Source organism: Nyctereutes procyonoides, unplaced genomic scaffold, assembly GCF_905146905.1.
Source record: "Nyctereutes procyonoides isolate TBG_1078 unplaced genomic scaffold, NYPRO_anot_genome, whole genome shotgun sequence".
NCBI classification, from domain to species: domain Eukaryota; kingdom Metazoa; phylum Chordata; class Mammalia; order Carnivora; family Canidae; genus Nyctereutes; species Nyctereutes procyonoides.
In genome coordinates, this window is record NW_026575153.1 from 194,482 (window position 1) to 212,421 (window position 17,940).

The 17,940-nt window shown below is 34.5% G+C and overlaps 1 protein-coding gene and 1 pseudogene across 1 annotated transcript in view; one reads left to right on the forward strand and one right to left on the reverse strand.

Annotated features, from left to right (window-relative positions):
- The window catches only part of STPG2 (sperm tail PG-rich repeat containing 2), a gene marked incomplete at its 5' end in the record, with an annotated part of 297,860 nt that overhangs the window by 188,561 nt on the left and 91,359 nt on the right, over positions 1–17,940 (forward strand). Inside the window, one exon of the mRNA XM_055313262.1 lies at positions 16,808–16,967. Coding sequence (XP_055169237.1) covers positions 16,808–16,967 — 160 coding nt within the window. The remainder of the gene's footprint in view (positions 1–16,807; positions 16,968–17,940) is intronic.
- Positions 4,116–4,423, reverse strand: LOC129501941 (cytochrome c-like; annotated as a pseudogene).

The window sequence follows — 17,940 nt, forward strand, 5'->3', positions numbered from 1 at the left end:
GGGTGGCTCAGTGGTTGAGCATCTGCCTTTGGCTCAGGACGTGATCCCAGTGTCCTGTGATCGAGTCCCGAGTTGGGCTCCCCACAGGGAGCCTGCTTCTCCCTCTGCCTATGTCTCTGCCTCTCTGTGTCTCTCATGAATATATAAAATCTTTTTAAAAATTAAAAAAAATCACCTGAGTTTTTAGGGTTATGTAACCAAATAACAATGCAAAATGTTTTGTACTCTCACATCCATAGGAGTATATTTATACTAGCAATTTGGAGTGGGCTGGAGGGAGAAGACAGGAGTGGTACCCACTGGCTTCTCTGGTTTTGGGGGAAGAATCAGCTAGCCCTTAATACCTGCTAAATTAGAAGTTTGGTCCAATAAACCTCTTTCATGAAAAGATTTAGGAGATGGGCAGTTTTTCCAAGTCCCCCTGTGCTAAGCCCTTGGCAGTTAGCTGTGGTGAGTTCTGGACAGCTGTTAAGAATTGCTTCTTTGGCATAGTTTTGTGGCCTTGTGGGCATAAGTCTGTTGGTTTTTAGAGCTAGGTATTTTGGGAGCTCTTTCCCCTGGTGAGAGTCTTTAACATTTGGGGTGCTACATGTAGAATTCCAAACCTTTCAATCCTGGAGTGACTGGGAGTTGGGGGTTTCCTCCTGTTTGGCACTGTGTCAAGAGTGGGGTTTATGGTGAGAGTGTATTTCAACCTTTCCTAACATTTTGATGTGGGTATTTTCTGATTCATCCAATGTATAAGAGTCACTCAGCTAGTTTCTGTACCTTGTTAAAGGATCAGAGGAAGGTAGTCCCAATGGCTCAATGGTTTAGCGCTGCTTTCAGTCTGGGCCTGATGCTGGAGACTCGGGATTGAGTCCCATGTCGGGCTCCCTGCATGGAGCCTGCTTCTCCCTCTGCCTGTGTCTCTGCCTCTTCTCTCTCTCTCTCTCTCTCTCTCTCTCTCTCTCTCTCTGTCTCTCATGAATAAATAAATAAAATCTTAAAAAGAAAAAAAAGGATCAGAGGAAATTGTTCCATATGTAGCTGTTTGGCACATTTGTGGGTAGAAGAAAGCTCAGGATCCTTCTGTGTTGCCCTGTTGGCCGATTCCAAGTAAATATTCAGTTTTTATTATTTTGATTATTAATTATTGATTTTTATTAATTGGAAAATTTTATTTATTCATTTGAAAATCAACCAATCATGTCTTTTTTCCATTTTGTGTTGTAAAATATATATTTTTCTTATTACTTTCTAAGATATTCATGTATTACAGAGAAAGATCCATTTGCAATAAGAACTATACTACTACTAATTAATTGCTAATTAGAATTTATTGTTTTCTTTAAATTTTTTTGCAATAATCTTTACATGAAAAAGTCTTAATTTTTGTTTATACTTTTACTGATCTTTTCCCTTGGGTTTATCTGTTGTTTTGTTTTTGCTTTGCAATTATATCTTGAAACTAGCTAAATAAATATATATCAATTCTTGTTATGTTCTTTTTTTTCATATGCCATTTTAAATCCTTGGTTTAGAAAATATTTCAAAAATATAGAGAAGAATAGAGAATAACACAACAAAGATTTTCACATTCATCATCCTGCTCTATCAAACTCACATGTTGCTATACCTTTTAAACATGCTCAAATCACAATAAAACTATCTAAACCCAGTATATGTCAACATTTAGTATTTGTGGCTTTCTTTTTTAACCCTACTTAGTTTTGAGTTGAGTTATTATTGAGCATCTGATCTACAGCTGCTGTTCAAGTTGATTTGTATTTATCTTTGATCAGTTTTCATCATCTAGTAGGCCTTCACCTAGAGCAACTCTGCTGGATTAAATCCTGTCATCTTCCTTCACCCCCTAAGTTAATTTTTCAGCACTTTGAACCTATGGAGCAAATGGAGAAGTGCAGTGCTAAGTACTACTAGCAGAGTATTAGAGTATTTTCTTTCTATCCCTGACTTGTTTTACTTTTATGATGGGTCTTCCTACAATGCTATGTTCTGTGGCTAGTTCTTCAATTCTGTACTGGTAACCTTTGTGTTCTGAGAGTGACAAGTCTCAAGTAGTTACATAAATGTAAGTTGATTATTTTTTCTATAAAACAATATTTAAATTGATTATTTAAATAGTGAAGAAAATATTTTGGATTGAAAAAAAAATCTTTGATTCCAAAGGACTTTTTGAACAAAGTATAAAACAGGGGAACCGTAAAGGAAACATCAGAATAATGTGACTTCAAAAAGTTTAACACTTTTATATAGGAAAACTAAATAAAAATTACTAGAAAACACTGTAAATAAACTGAACATTTCCAAACCATGAGACAAATGCCATATGTAAAAACAAAGGACTTTTAATGCATATAAAGGCCAAGACTATTATCTTAATATACATGAAGTGTTTACAAAACAAGAGAGAAAAAAGATAAGAACTCAGTGAGCCATAAAAATGGAATTAACACATGAAAAAATGCTTAAATTCACTTGAAATTAAAGAAATATAGATTTTTAAATAAAATGTTTTCTCCTTCAGGAGATTTTAAAAAGGTAATACTCAATGTTGGCAAAGGTAGGGAAAATAGATGTACAATTGACTCTTGAATGATGCAAAGGTTGGATACATCAATACTGCACAGCTGAAAATCTATAGCTTTTGACTCCCCAAAAGTTTAATAGCTTACTATTGACCGGAAGCCTTACTGATAACATAAACAGTTAATTAACACATATTTTGTGTGTTACATGTATTCTATACTGTATTTCTATACCTAGAGGAAATGAAATGTTAAGAAACTCATAAGGAAGAAAAAATACATATACAGCACTGTACTGCATTTATCGATACTATAAGTTTATGTTGTTTACAAAAATGAATTGTCAGTGCCTACATCAATATTGTTTTATATGACACAAAATGCTGTAGATGTTATATGTATTACTAGCACTAGATATCAAAAATGAAAATATAATGTGAAAAATTTATATTTATTTACAGGTATGATTATTTGTGCATTAATAATAAAGAAGCAGAAATATGATTGCTTTATAGTAGCCTAGCCCCTAATGAATGGTTATAAAATTTTTATGGTATACAGTATTACAATAATATTCATAATACAGTATTGGCCACATAGTTACTTTAAAAAAAAGCCACTTACCTGTGATGATAGGCTGATACAGTTTTTCCAAGGATGAGAGAGAGGCATACTGTACTGTACTGTACAGTAATATAATTCTGTGAAAGCAAAGTTATAAAGCAATAAGGAAACTAAAATATTACTAATTTTATATTAAATACCACCTTATGCCTATAGAAGGATAGACTCTCCACTTCCATACAGGTCTTTTTTTTTTTTTTTTTAGATGCAAGGAGTTTTAATTAAATTGGCATAGTTAAGACCAAAAAGATAAGGTGGACACTGCCAGCTTATTTTCAGCCATTGCCTTTAACAACAGGCTAAGGAACAGAACTTGAAACACAGCTGAATCCTGGTGTTCTGAGACAGTGAAGGGATTTCCTCAGAATTTAAATATATTAATATAACCGGTTATATACATCTAAATGTAAAACTAATCTATAAGTTTAGAGGTGGCATTTACCATATTGGTGAAAAGCTGAACATCCCTAATCAATTCCAATCATATTAGAAAGGGAAAACAGTGACAGCCCTTGCTGAACCAGAATTACTATCAAAGTTCAAAAAGCTGATTGTATCCATTTAACCACAAGCCAATCTTATTTAAATCAGGACTGTCCAGGGAGGCCTGGGTGGCTCAACCGTGGAGTGTCTGCCCTTGGCCCAGGGGGTGGAGTTCACTGATGGAGTCCCACATCTGGCACCCTGCACAGAGCCTGCTTCTCCCTCTGCCTATATCTCTACTTCTCTCTCTCTCTCTGTCTCTCATGAATAAATAAATAAATAAATAAATAAATAAATAAAAATAAATAAATAAATAAATAAATAATAAATAAAGCAGGACTGTCCAAGAAAAACATTCTATCAGCCACTCATGATCTGAATTCTGGTCACTGAGATCAATTTAAATATGGTACACATAAAAAAGTCATGAGACATTTTTGTTTTGTAATAAATAAGGCAATAGCTAACTATTACTCCTTAGTGGCTTTTTTTGAGAGAAGTTATTAAGTCTGCTCTTTCCCCTGTCTTCTTAATGCCCGCGAAGATCACTTTTGTTCCAGGGATGTACTTCTTGGGATTCTCCAAATACTCCAGGTCTCCTCTCCCTGGGTGATGCCTTTATTCTTGTTGGCATCTGTGTAAGAAAATGCAGGGGCCTGACCTGTCTTTCGCCTGGATAAACCATGGAGATTTGCCCCAGTCTTGTGCTTGCTTCCCTTTGCCATGATATGGCACTGGGCACACTTCTGAACAAAACTCTTCTTGCCCTTCTCAACATCACCCATTTTTGAATCGCTTTTCTGTCACTTGCGAAACAAAGATGCCGGTTCGCAAGCTGGACGTCTTGCTCTCTCCATACAGGTCTTGTATATGATGTTTTACACCATGTAAGTGATGTTTTAGCCACAGATGATAATGATACAAAAACATCTCATACAATTCTTGTACAGTTACTAGATTTTCATATGAGGACACACACATGCATAACAAATAAGTTTGTTGACTATACAGCATAATGATTATTTACTATTTGTTAAGTGCAAGTGGATCATCATAAAGGTCTTCATCCTCATCATTTTCATGTTGAGTAGGCTGAGGAGGAGTAGAAAGGAGGGGTTGGTCTTGCTGTCAGGGGTGGCAGAGGTAGAAGAAGTGGAGGAGGTAGAATGAGAAGTAGGCACTCTTGCTGTAACTTTATGGAAAAACACATAATTTCTGTCTGACTTTCTATTGCTTTTTTTCTTTTTTCTAAAAATTTGTTATATGATACCAATCAGTCCTTATTCCACCATTTGCTTTAGTTTCAGTGCTGGTATTATAGAAGTGTCTATGTCACAAGTGAATTCAAAAGCAGTCTTCAATAATCAGAACCCTCCTGCCACATTGTCTGATGTCAGTTTGTTTTCTGGCACTGCTTCTTCTGTGTCTTCTTCTTATCATCTGGCACTGGTTCAGAAACATTCATCTCCATAAGGTTGTCTTCTGTTCATTCCTCTGATGGGGTGACTATTAGATCTTGAGTTTTCCCAAAACCCATATCTTGGAACTCTCTCCCCTCACCTCTTTCACCATATCTACAATCTTTTTCATGATTTTTTTTTATTGCATCTGTTGTAAATCATATGAAACAATGCAAAACATTTAGACACATGAATAGATATTTTCCCAAAGAAGGCATACAGATAGATGGCCAACAGACTCATGAAAAGATGCTTAATGTTACTCATCTTCAGGAAAATACAAATCAAAACTACAATAAGAGATCACCTTACACTTGTCAGAATCGCTAAAACCAACAATGTAAGAAACAACAGGTGTTGGCAATGATGTGGAGGAAGGGTAACCCTCTTACATTATTGGTGGAAATGCAAACTGGTGCAGTTACTCTGGAAAACAGTATGGAGATTCCTCAAAAGTTAAAAATAGAACTACCCTACAATCCAGCAATTGCACTACTAGGTATTAACCCAAAGAATACAAAAATACTAATTCAAAGGGATACATGTACCTTTATGTTTATAGCAGCATTATCTACAATAACCAAATTACAGAAAGAGCCCAAGTGTCCATCAACTGATGAACGGATAAAGAGAAATATAAGAATGATATATATATATATATATATATATGAAAAAGATTGAAATCTTGCTGTTTGCAATGATGTGGATGGAACTAGAGTATAGCACTAAGTGAAATAAGTCAGAGAAAGACAATATCATATGATTTCATTCATATGTGGAATTTAAGAAACAAACAAACAAACCTGGGGGTAAAAAAGAGCGGCAAACTAAGAAATAGACTCCTAATTATAGAGAACAAACTGATGGTTATCAGAGGGTGGATGAGTTGGGGGAATGGGTTAAATAGGAGAAGGGAATGAAGGTGTGACTTGTGATGAGCCAGTGTTGTATGGAAGTATTGAATCACTGATTTGTACACCTGAAACTAGTATTACACTATATGTTAACTAGAATTTATTTATTTTTATGGATTTTATTTATTTGTGAGAAAGAGAGCGCACAAGTGGCGGGGATGGGCAGAGGGAGAGGGAGAAGCAGGCTCCCTGCTAAGCAGGGAGCCTGATTTGAAGCTCCATCACGGGACCCTGAGATCATCTTAGCCAAAGGCAAATACTTAACTGATGGAGCCACTCAGGTGCCCCAGTTATCTAGAATTTAAATAATAACGTTAAAAAAAAGAAAAAAAACTATCTGGATACAGTTTTCTCCAGCAGGAATTCAGGCTTGATGGCTTACATGGCTTTTTCTGTAACAATGATGGCATCTTCAATGGTGTAATCCTTCTAGACTTTCATGATATTCTCTCTTTTGGGGTTTTCTTCCATAGGGTTGACAGTCTTTTCCATAGAGTACCATATATAAAGAGTCTTAAAGATGTTTATGACCCCCTGATCTAGAGGCTGAATTAGAGATATGTTTGGAGGCAAGTAGACACACATAGGGCAGATGGGGACATTGTCTAATATCAAAAGATAGATGTGTTTGTTTTCCCCTTGATGTACTGAAATAGAGCTGAAAAAATGGCTCATTGAATGTAGTTTTAATTGTTTTGTACAGTTTTTAAAATTTGGTTTATGGGCTGTCAGAATTGTAATTTTTAATTGCCTTCGAAGAATGAAGATTTAAAATAATGTCTCACTGAACAGGTGAGATATCTCAGTTGCTCTTGGGTCACTGGTTTATAGACTTTCATACACACACACACATGCACACAGAGACAAATATCTTATTAGACTTTGGACTTCCTGATTCAGCTGATTATGCTCAATGCCCAAGATGCATACTATACTGCCCTACAGATTTATTTTCACAACAATAAATCTTCAAGTCATTATGATTCCACTGAACAAAAGGCCTGCAGGAATGGTTTATTATTTGGGTATTTGGAGATGATACATTTGATGGTTTTTTTAGAAAACTTTTTTCTACTCCATATTCAGATGTGCTTTACTGTCAACTGCATATTTAGATTAGATTCTTGAATTTTAATGGTAATCTGCTGCTTTTTTAAAAAAATTTTTTGACTGAAAATGTTTGTCATTTTTCTAATGAGTTAGCCAAAGAAATGTAGCTAGTATTGCATATGAGGCCTGCATTTCTTCCCTAAATTCCATTTAGGTTAGATCATTTTTCTTTTTTCTATGATTTTTAATACCACAAAATAATTTTAGAATCGATTGCAAGTTAAATGTAACAATGTTTTAATTTCATAGATCTGACTGTGACATTTTTCCTGTTAAATAAAGCAGTTTATTGGCAAAAGTGTGTGTATTTTTCTTTCCTTATTTGTAAGGTTCTATTTAGTGATATTCTTGTCTTTGATTATCAAAGACTCTCACTGCAGGCAGTGCTAATGCTTGTGCCTGAATATTTCTGCAAGTTGCATCACTAATGCTACTTGCCAAGTTGAGTGTACAGAAAGTTTGTCATCTCCTATTCATGTTAATCAATATCAAGCACCTGTGAATGCTTTAGGATGAGACTATAATGCAGAATGCATGAATTTTGTCCTCAGGAAATTTGCAATGAAGCAGGTGCTGGATGAATTTTTCCCCCCTAGTCCATGAGCTCTGTTAATTCTGTCTTCAGTAGGCCTAATGTTTGAATAAACCAGATGTCTAATAAATTATTTTCATGCCCAGAATTTGAGATTTTTGTACTCTAGTATAGTATGATCTTACTCCTTACTGTAAGAAAGCTTAATAGCAATACAATTCAAGGTTTTTTACTTTTTAAGGGGGGATGTGAGAGATTTAATTCATGGGTAGGTTTAGAACCCATAGATAATCCTATTGCCTTTATTTTTCTAATGAAAGAATTTCTAATACTTTCGGGAAAAACAAGGGCAGTGCCTTACCAGCAAGGTACTTCATGACTTTAGGGATGAAGCGCCAATAGAACCAATCCAGAAAAACGATTCTTGTACAAGCCTTCTTGTTGTATAACCACAAGACTGGCAGCTGGTGTTTATTTTTTCCCTTCAAGGTTTGGGGGTTAGCAGCTTTATGGATAAGGGCAATCCTGATTATAAACCTGAGTACATTGACAAAATAGTAGAGTTAGCTTATCTCTTCCTCCCTTAAATCTTGGTGCTTCCTTCTCTTCTTTATTAGTACTATCCTTTAGCATTTTTGTTTTCAGAATAGGAAGCTTCCATCTGCATTAAAAACCTATCCAGGCATATATCCTTTCCCTTCAATGATTTTAATGGTGTCTGGGAACTCATCCTCTGACTCTTGGTTGGCAGAAGCTGGTTCTACTGTTATCACGACATTTTTTTAAGCTAAACCTCTTTCTAAAATTGTCGAATCATCCATCCTTTGCTGGCATTAAGTGCTCCAGCTTTTTTTTTTTTTAATTTTTATTTATTTACGATAGTCACACAGAGAGAGAGGCAGAGACACAGGCAGAGGGAGAAGCAGGCTCCATGCACCGGGAGGCCCGACGTGGGATTCGATCCCGGGTCTCCAGGATCGCGCCCTGGGCCAAAGGCAGGCGCCAAACCGCTGCGCCACCCAGGGATCCCAGTGCTCCAGCTTTAATTCATCTACCTTTCTTTTGGTTAAGTTGTTATGTAACGACTTTACTTTTCCTTGAATCATATTAGAGTTTTAGGTATACCTTTCTTATAGCAATCTTGCAACCACATAAAAGCTGCATTTTTAAAACAAGATAAAAAAAGAACTATTTCATAAAAAGTACAAAGTTTTTGCATCTGCTGGTGTAGCCGCAGCGGTCACTTCACAAACTCTTTTCCTTGTTTACATTGGCCCTTAACTCTGGATGCCTTTTTTTAAAAAAAGATTATTCATTCATTCATTCATTCATTCATTCATTCATTCATGAGAGACAGAGACAGAGAGAGAGAGAGGCAGAGACACAGGCAGAGGGAGAAGCAGGCTCCATGCAGGGAGCCAAACGTGGAACTCGATCCCAGGTCTCCAGGATCAGGCCCTGGGCTGAAGGCGGCGCTAAACCACTGAGCCACCGGGGAGCCCTCTGGATGCATTTATCTTAAAATGGTGGGCTGCAGACCTCTGTCTGTAGTATGTGTCAAGCAATTCACCTTTTCTTTGTAATGCTGTACTTCTCTCTGCTTCTTAGGAGCACTCCCAACATCACTAGAAGCACTTTGCATGGGTCCTATGTTGTTATTCAGGTTTTATAGTATTGCATTAAACATGGTGAAAAATATGTGAGAACCACAAGAGATCACATTTGCTGTGATATGCAATTTACTGGAGAGAGAAACTGTTCACGTGGAGGAATTAGTGTCTCACAATGTTTTAGGTGGATATTTGCACACTTGAACTCACTGCAATAGCAACAGAAGGTGGCTATGAAATTATCACAGTAGTACAGTATGTGCTACAGTTAATTTTATGCAGTTATATAATACTGCATCTTTACATTTGCTTTCATTTATCTGTAAATGGTGCTATGTACTATCTGTATGTTTTAATAGATTTTAACTTTTCATAATAGATTTATATATATTTTATTATAGTAAATGATAAAATAGTATCTATATATATTTTAGGCAATTGTGACATACCTAACTTTTTCTTAAAATTTTCCATATTTCTAGTCTGTACTGTTCATCTGTTTTTTCAAATTGTTGCAAATGGCCAAAAATTTTTCCAATATACTTATTGAAAAAAAAATTTGTGTCTAAGTGGACCCACATAGTTCAACTCATATTGTTCAAGGGCCAGAGTACTACTCTTGGGAGAGTTTATATTGTTAAAACCTTTCTGAAGTTACTTGATAATTTCAAACAAAATTAATTTGCACATATCCTTGCCTTAACAATTCAGTATTTAGGGAATTTATCTTGGCATTTGCCAAGAAGTACATAAACATTTATGTATATGTTTTCATTTATTATGTCATTGTTTATAACACTGCAAAAATGGAAATGAGTTAAATGTTCACTGGTGAAGGCTGATTAAAGTAACAGAGTAATAGAATTCCTTTTTTACTTTGTATTTCACATTTTACAATGAGACTGTAGTGTAGTGATGGGAAGGGACAGTAGAACAATAACTGATTACATCAAAGATGTTCTATAGTGGCCCTTCAGTTTTGTTAACTTTTTTTGTTCATTTCATTTTGCTGTGTGTTTGTGTGTTTCTTTTTAATTTTTCCTATGAATTCTCTGGCAAATTTGGAATGGCTTCAAGAGAGATATGAATTAGATGCTTTTCTAAACTGAAACCATGAACTTTTTTTTTCCTTCTCTTATCCTTGTCTTTTTTTTCATATGCTTTTGTGCATGTTTAATTGACTTCCCCTTTTATACTACAGGCATGAGTATGGACTATATAAATCAGAAATTCACTTTTTCAAGGTAGTTGTATCTTTAAGCTATTGAAAGTACCTGTGTTCTGGAAAAGCATAACCAGGACTAGAAAATTTACGTTTTCTTTAATATGTTGGAATGGTAGAATTCCAATAACTCTAACAAAAACATTTAAAATTGTTTAATAAAGAATACTTTTTAAAAAGAATTTATTCTTCTCCTTGAAACATGTGGGGAAAAGAGTTGCTTTTTTTTAAGCATGACATTTCGTTAAAAATGTTAATAAATGATAGAGGACTCTTCTGAGTTTTATTTTTTCATGTCTAATAAAGATACTTGTTAAATTATATTTCATTCATAATCAAGTTACAATTTTATGTCAGTCTTTGTGCTTTTTTGTCATTTGAAACAGATACACTGATTTTTTTTTAAACTGCATGCTCTAAGATTAATTTAACTCTGACATTGAAGAATGTATTACTTTCAGATAATCCTTGAGTAGTTATTTGGGGAGAAATCCAGAATCCCCCAAATATCTGATATATTAGGAAGTCATTATTTATAATGAGGTGTAATAATAAGTAAAATTTATCTAGTGCTCACCTATGTACCTGACTTTCTCTGTTCCACATATTTTAACTCATTTAATCCTAACAACAAGCCTACGAGGTAGGAACTAATATTTTTCCCATTTTACAGATAAGGAAATTGAGACATAAGATTTATCCATGGCCATATGATTAGCAAAAATGATGAGTCAGGGCTTGAACCCAGACAACATAGCTTCAGAGTCTATCATCTTTAGTAGGGATGGACACTGGTGCCAGTGCTTAGTAAAGACTCAGTATAAAAAAAAAAAAAGACTCCGTACATTTTTGTTAGACAAAACTTACAATACTGTAGCATTTAAAAACAGTATCACTTAAGTAGCTTTTTGTTTATGGTACAGGAGAACAATATTCTAAAATTTTCAAAAGAAAGGAAAGGAAGAAGTAAGGATATTAGCATTATTTCAGATGATCATTTTCTTGATTCCCCATGAAGTTAAGATATTTTGGATGTTTTTAGATGGCTATAACCTTTATATATATGACTCTTCTCTTGGAAACAGAGATTGGATCCTCAAAGTTTTTTAATCCAATGTTTTATTCTGCTTGTTTTGTTTCTTTATTCAATCAAGAAACATTTAGTGTCACTAAAATTGTGCTATTAAATTTGATACCAAGTATAAACTAACTTGAACAATTCTTTAGTACTCTATAAGCACTACAAATATGGAAGGAGATGGTATATTTAAAGTATATTTCATTCATCAGAAAAGGTATTTATAGGAACATCAAGGGAGGATAATTTGGTTTCCTTTGTTTCAGTGCAAAATATGCCTTTTGCTATTGAGACCTATAAACTATGCTGTAACATGGAAAACAGTTATTTTTGTGTATGGATAAATAGCTAGAGCTCTTTATCTCTCTGTGTAGACAATGTTCAGTTCCTGTCATTGCAATTCCTTTCTCATAATTACCTTGCTTTCTCTCCTCTCTTTTTCATAGTTTATTCCTGTCATCACCTCTACTCTTCTTTGCATATAATCATATTATATTTTAGATATAGATAATAGGATGCTAAGATATTATTTAGCTTACAGAAAGAAAGCCTGGATCATCTATCTTCTCTTAGCTTACTGTGGGAGAGGCAACTTCCAAATATGAATAGTTCTATGACTCATTTTACTGCCAATGTCATAGGAACAAGAGAAAGGAGAAGCACATCTCTTGCAAGAGACTCACTAGATATTTCTGAACATGACCTTCAGCTTACCTCTTGGTGAGAGGGAGTTGGATGAGTAAGTGAGGTTTTTGAAGGCCTCCTTGCAGCTAAAAACAAGGCTATGAACATAACCCAGCAATTCTGACTTCAAGTTTTGTGATATTTCAGGAGTACTACCTTAAAATAATCCTTCTTTTTGTGTAAGGGGTAATTCTCGCCATACTGAGCATAATAGATAATAGGGGTCATTTGATTTCGAAAAGTTTGAACATAATAAAATGATTAGAATTTTACTTGTAGACATTTCTCTAGAGTTAATGGAAATTTTCACAACTCTGCTATTCACATTCACACATCCCTCACAAATCCCACAAATTCATCAAAATTACCTCTTAAATATTCTAAGTTTTCAAGATAATTTTTAGTGCCTTATCCAAATCTGTCTGGCTGGCTCTAGAGATTTTTCTTTTGTGTTCTTTTTTAAAACAACACTTACATTAACTTTCTTTCTTTTCCCATTCAACTTACAAAAGAATTAACTTCCGGAATTGTATTGAGTTGATAAAACTCTGAAGAAATGATATCATGTCAATTAGAGCTATTATGACTGGCAATAATTTTTTTCCCCTGCCTCAGTAGCATTAGCATTTACAGGAAAAGAAAGGTTACCTAGGCCATTTCTGTTCATGTATTTTACTCTGATATGCTAAGATATACATTTTTTCCGACAAAACCAATGTCAAAGGTGGGCATGTAAAGCTCAAGCATCAAAAGTAAAAGTCTACTTTTTTGATAGCAAATAGAAGTAAATGCATCTCACGTAAAATATTAATCAAATTCAAATACTTAATGATTTTATGAAAGTTAGTCCTTGATCAGTATGAATGAGCATATCCGTACTTCTGCATCATTGCTGATATTATAAGTTACACCTATTTTTAGAAACAAGAACATCTTTAGGGAAGGCAGTACTTGAACAATCTTTACCCAGCACACATTTAATATAGAACTGCTTAGATGTGAGACAAATTTAAGCACTATAGGGGTTGAAAATACTTTTAAGACATTATGTCAGCCCTACTGTTTTAGGGCATTTCAGTGATAAGGCCAAATGTGGGAGGGGAGGCTTCAAGATACTGATAGATTCATTCACTCTTTCTTTAGCTCATATGTTTACTCATTGATTAAAAAATATTCATCAATCATTTATGGTGTGCAAGGCACTTGCCATCACTGAAGATACATTGATCAATGAAACAATACTTTCTCAATCTTCAAGGACTCTACATATAGCTATGGGGGTGATGATATTAAACAAATAACTGAAACCTTTTATTGCAAGTGTAACAACCACTGCAAAGCTAAGAGTGGTGTATTCTGGAAGTGTATTGCTGGAGACCTTTACTCTTTAGCTTCCTACCCCATTCAAGTTCAATATTTGTGAAGTATCTTGTATTTGGGCATGGGAAATTTTTCAGGGGCTTCAACTGGCTTGACAGAAGTGAATAAAATTATAAAGTGTGTGAAATAGTTTTTCCAAAACATAAATGGAATGACATGCTTTTCTTTGAGGCTGGTTGAAACTAGTGATTTTTTTTTTTTTAATTATTGAACTGCCTGGGATACTGTCTTCATGTGATTCTTAACAACTTAACTACTTTTCATTGTTGTTGTTTGGGGCTTAAAATACCAAAAGCTTTCCTTTTAAATATCCAGTTGACATCTCCCTGGGGAAGGAAGATATGTATCACTGAGGGTTACATGTAGTTTCACATCTAATAGAAATAATAATGCTAATGACAATGATGATGGCAATAGAAAGGGGACACTAGTGCCTGTTATTTATCAGATACATTCTAAGAATTTCACATACATCAATTGTTTTAATTCTTTGATTATGTCATTTTTAGATAGAGCCTAGATTTCCCAGATGAAATCAGGACACCTTAGATTTACCTTTAATTTGCATTGAGGCATAGCTTTTATTTCATCAGACATTTTATCATGTTTTCCCTCAATCTCTATTTGTTCTTGTTGCCTCTGGGATCTGGACGTAGCTTCTAGCACTGTCAGCCCCACACTAGAATGGAATTTTTAATGCATTGTGTTTCTTTAAGTAACTGGCTGCCAGTTCAAAGGTTGTCATTTAAGCCGATGACCTAGATTCATGTTCTAGCTAAAAAATTAGATCAGGAAGATATGAATCAGGCATTTTTACTTTTTGTGCCAGGACTCAGATCTTGCTGTGAAGTATGTGGAATTTTCCAAACACAGGAAAAGGATACAAATTCTAGGTTTAAAAAAAAGGCATAAGAAATGTCTATCATATCTATTCATCATATGCCTTTCCTATTTCTATAAAGGATCAGTCAAAGATTTGATGATCTTACCTATACATACCATTTTTTTCCCTGAAATAATATTCAGGGTACCACCTATAGGTATTGTTTAAATAATTGCTATTAAGCGGTGTTTCAGATTTGTCTTATTAGCTATTTGCCTAGGAAATTGAGTTGAAATATCAATCTCTTGGTTAGAGAAAATAAGAATGGAAGATGAATAAGATGAGCTTAGAAGCATTGATAAAGGACAAAAGCGTGGGATATGTTTTCAGAAAAGTGTAAATACGCTGCAAGAAGAGATGATCATGAACAAGGGTAGTATATTTTCACTTGGTGGAGGACATAGTGAATCTACTGAAATTTAGTGTCACTAGTTTGATGAATTTTCCTTGATGGGAACACTATTTTTTAAGAAAACTGATCACTGATGAAGTTTATTATCTTTGCTTCAAGGCATTTAAAAAAAAAGTTTTCTGTATGGCAGCAGTCAATGTCATCAATTATATATAAGCTGGGCACTGGAAAAAGGAATAGTCATGATGCCAGGCAGGGTATTAAGGAAGCAGTAACCATAATAGCTTTAGATATGAAAATTAAAATGTATAGGTAGGGTAATCAAGATCTTTGCAAAAAAAGCTTTCCTAAACACTTTAAGTATATTGTGTGTGCTCACGATTTCTTTGTGCTTTGGCACTGTCTTCCACTTTACTTTTTCATACCACAGAAGCAGCCCCAAAAGATCCAGAAGTCATCTTTGGAGCTGCTACTGTCATTGCATATCTTCAGCCTACCCTTACTAAATACTCCGTTGATTCAGGCAAGAAGAAAACAACTGCTGACATTTTTTAGTTGACTTACCGATTGTGGCATTTGGTGCTTGACACAGGACTTAAACCAGAAAATGCGTAAGAATCTTCTCCCCTCGTACCCTTACCGTATTTGGTGATTCTTTGGAAGTAGAAAATAATGTTGGTGTATGCTTGAGGGTGATAATAAGAGTATGAAAAACAAGAGAAAGTATGTTTTATAAAGTATGGCTTCTAGATGGACTTTAAAAGTATGATTTTTCAGTACCCAAACATGTTTGACTTACTTGAAACATTAAAATACTTCCTTATCAGCCCAGACCCTGATAGTTCAGTCTTGTTTTCTGAAATTCACTTTTGTAGAATAGTAAGAGTAAGGAACAGATATTTGAAACCTAAGAAGTCTAGTGTTTGAGTCTACACAATTAGCCACAAGAGTCTCCTGCCTACCAGAAAAATCACTAAAACTTGAAAACTTTGGTTTTTACACGTAATAGAAATGAACAGATATGTTACATACAATATATTTTAAAAATGTTTTAAAATAATATGAGGAAAATGATTAAATTTTTTTCATTGAAATAATTAGCTAATAGTTTACAGGCATTAATTGTATAACAAATATATGATATTTTATATTTAATTGAGTTTAGAAATATTATTAAAGTTATTAATTTCCATGTGGTTTATGTTGATTAAAAATGTTAATGTAACTGTAGAGCACATAAACAGCCATAAATGATGAACGGAGAAGCCTTTTAACTTAATTGGAATCTATTAAAAATGAAATAAGCAGTCTCATTTGTAGAATAAGTAAAGTGCACTCACAAAGAACCTTATAGCAGGGATAGTTTTGCTGCTTATGAAAACAAATAATTATTCTCACTTCTGTATGAAATTTTTTTAAAGACTTTATTTATTTGAGATAAAGAGAGAGTGAGAGAGAGACAGAGACCAGGAGCCAGGGGGCAGAGGGAGAGGGAGAAGCAGGGTCCCCACTGAGCAAGGAGCCTGACACGGGGCTCAATCCTATGACCTCGGGGTCATGATCTGAGCTGAAGGTAGATGCTTAACTGACTGTGCCACCCAGGTGCCCCTCATTTCTGTATGAAATTTGATTTTCATTGTGAAATTTGAAAGTGAGAACTTGATGTATTTCATCAAACCTATTTTTTTTGAGATTATGGACCTAAGTTTTATAATTCTATTTATTTTACCTTAAATTTTGATAAGCAAATTTACAGTCTTCACAGTCTTATTAGGAGGGCATAAATTTAGGGTCACTCTTTTAAATTTCTTATTTTTAATGATTAAGAGAATATTAATATTTTTTCCATTTATGCCATTGCTTAGTGTGATCATCTATGCTACATAGTCTTAGGTATTTTCCATGTAAGACATGTTTATGCTCATCCACTGAAATCATTTTCAGGATAATCCAGCACCTGGCAGCTATAATGTTCAGAAATCATATGAGATGTCCCAAGTTCAACATAAATACATGGCACCTCGTAGTTTTGTGGCTAAACTGAAACATGCCTCCTTTCTTAGCACAACTCCTCGGTGCCTGGAGAAAATGACTGATGGGCCAGGTAAGTACAAGCATTTTTTATTTTTTGAAAGCTATGGAAAGGTTTCCATTATAAAAATAGACAACTATAAACATACCTTTATATTTACCATCCCTCTTTTAAATGTACAGGATGAAAAAAGTCTGCTTATTCAGTGAAAGATTTTAGATTTTTTTTTCAACTGTAAGATGTGTTTGGGGTTTTATGTCTCTTAACTTCACCAAAGACAATCTTACCAGTTTTAACTTAAAACTAATACATTCATGTTCCATTAGAGAAAAACCCAAAATTCTTAGTAATGCTACATTGTCAGAGGAGAAAGGCACTTTATTGTGTTTTGTAAGATCAGTCTTGTACAAGACACACATCATGTTAGTCTTACGGACTTATTTTAGTTTTTCTCAAGTATCAAGAAAACATCCATATAAAAGATAAACATTTATTTGGGGGGGGGTAAAAATTCCAAAAGCAATTTTGAGTTTTAAAATTGGAATTAGTTTGGGGACCCTTGGGTGGCTCAGCAGTTTATAGACTGCTTTTGTCCCAGGGCATGATCCTGGAGTCCCTGGATCGAGTCCCATGTCAGTCTTCCTGCATGGAGCCTGCTTATCCCTCTGCCTGTGTCTCTGCCTCTCTCTGTGTCTCTTGTAAATAAATGAATAAAATCTTTAAAAAAAATTGGAATTAGTTTAGCTACTAGTAATAGTGTTCTTAGACTTAAAATGAATGCAATAACTTGGTAATGAGGATAAATCAGGTAAGTGTGTTTTCACACAGGAAAACTAGATAGGAAATAGGAACAATAGTTTTCAACAGTAATTTTGAAATGTATTGCCACTAAACAACCAAACTGTTGTAAAGACTCTTTATGAGAATATGAAGAGAAAAAATGAAACAGAATGGAGAAACTCATCGATGGGTTTTTGATGAAAAACCAAATTAAGAGAATACAACTTGTCAGCAAATGAGAATACTCAGAGAGCCTGTGATCCAC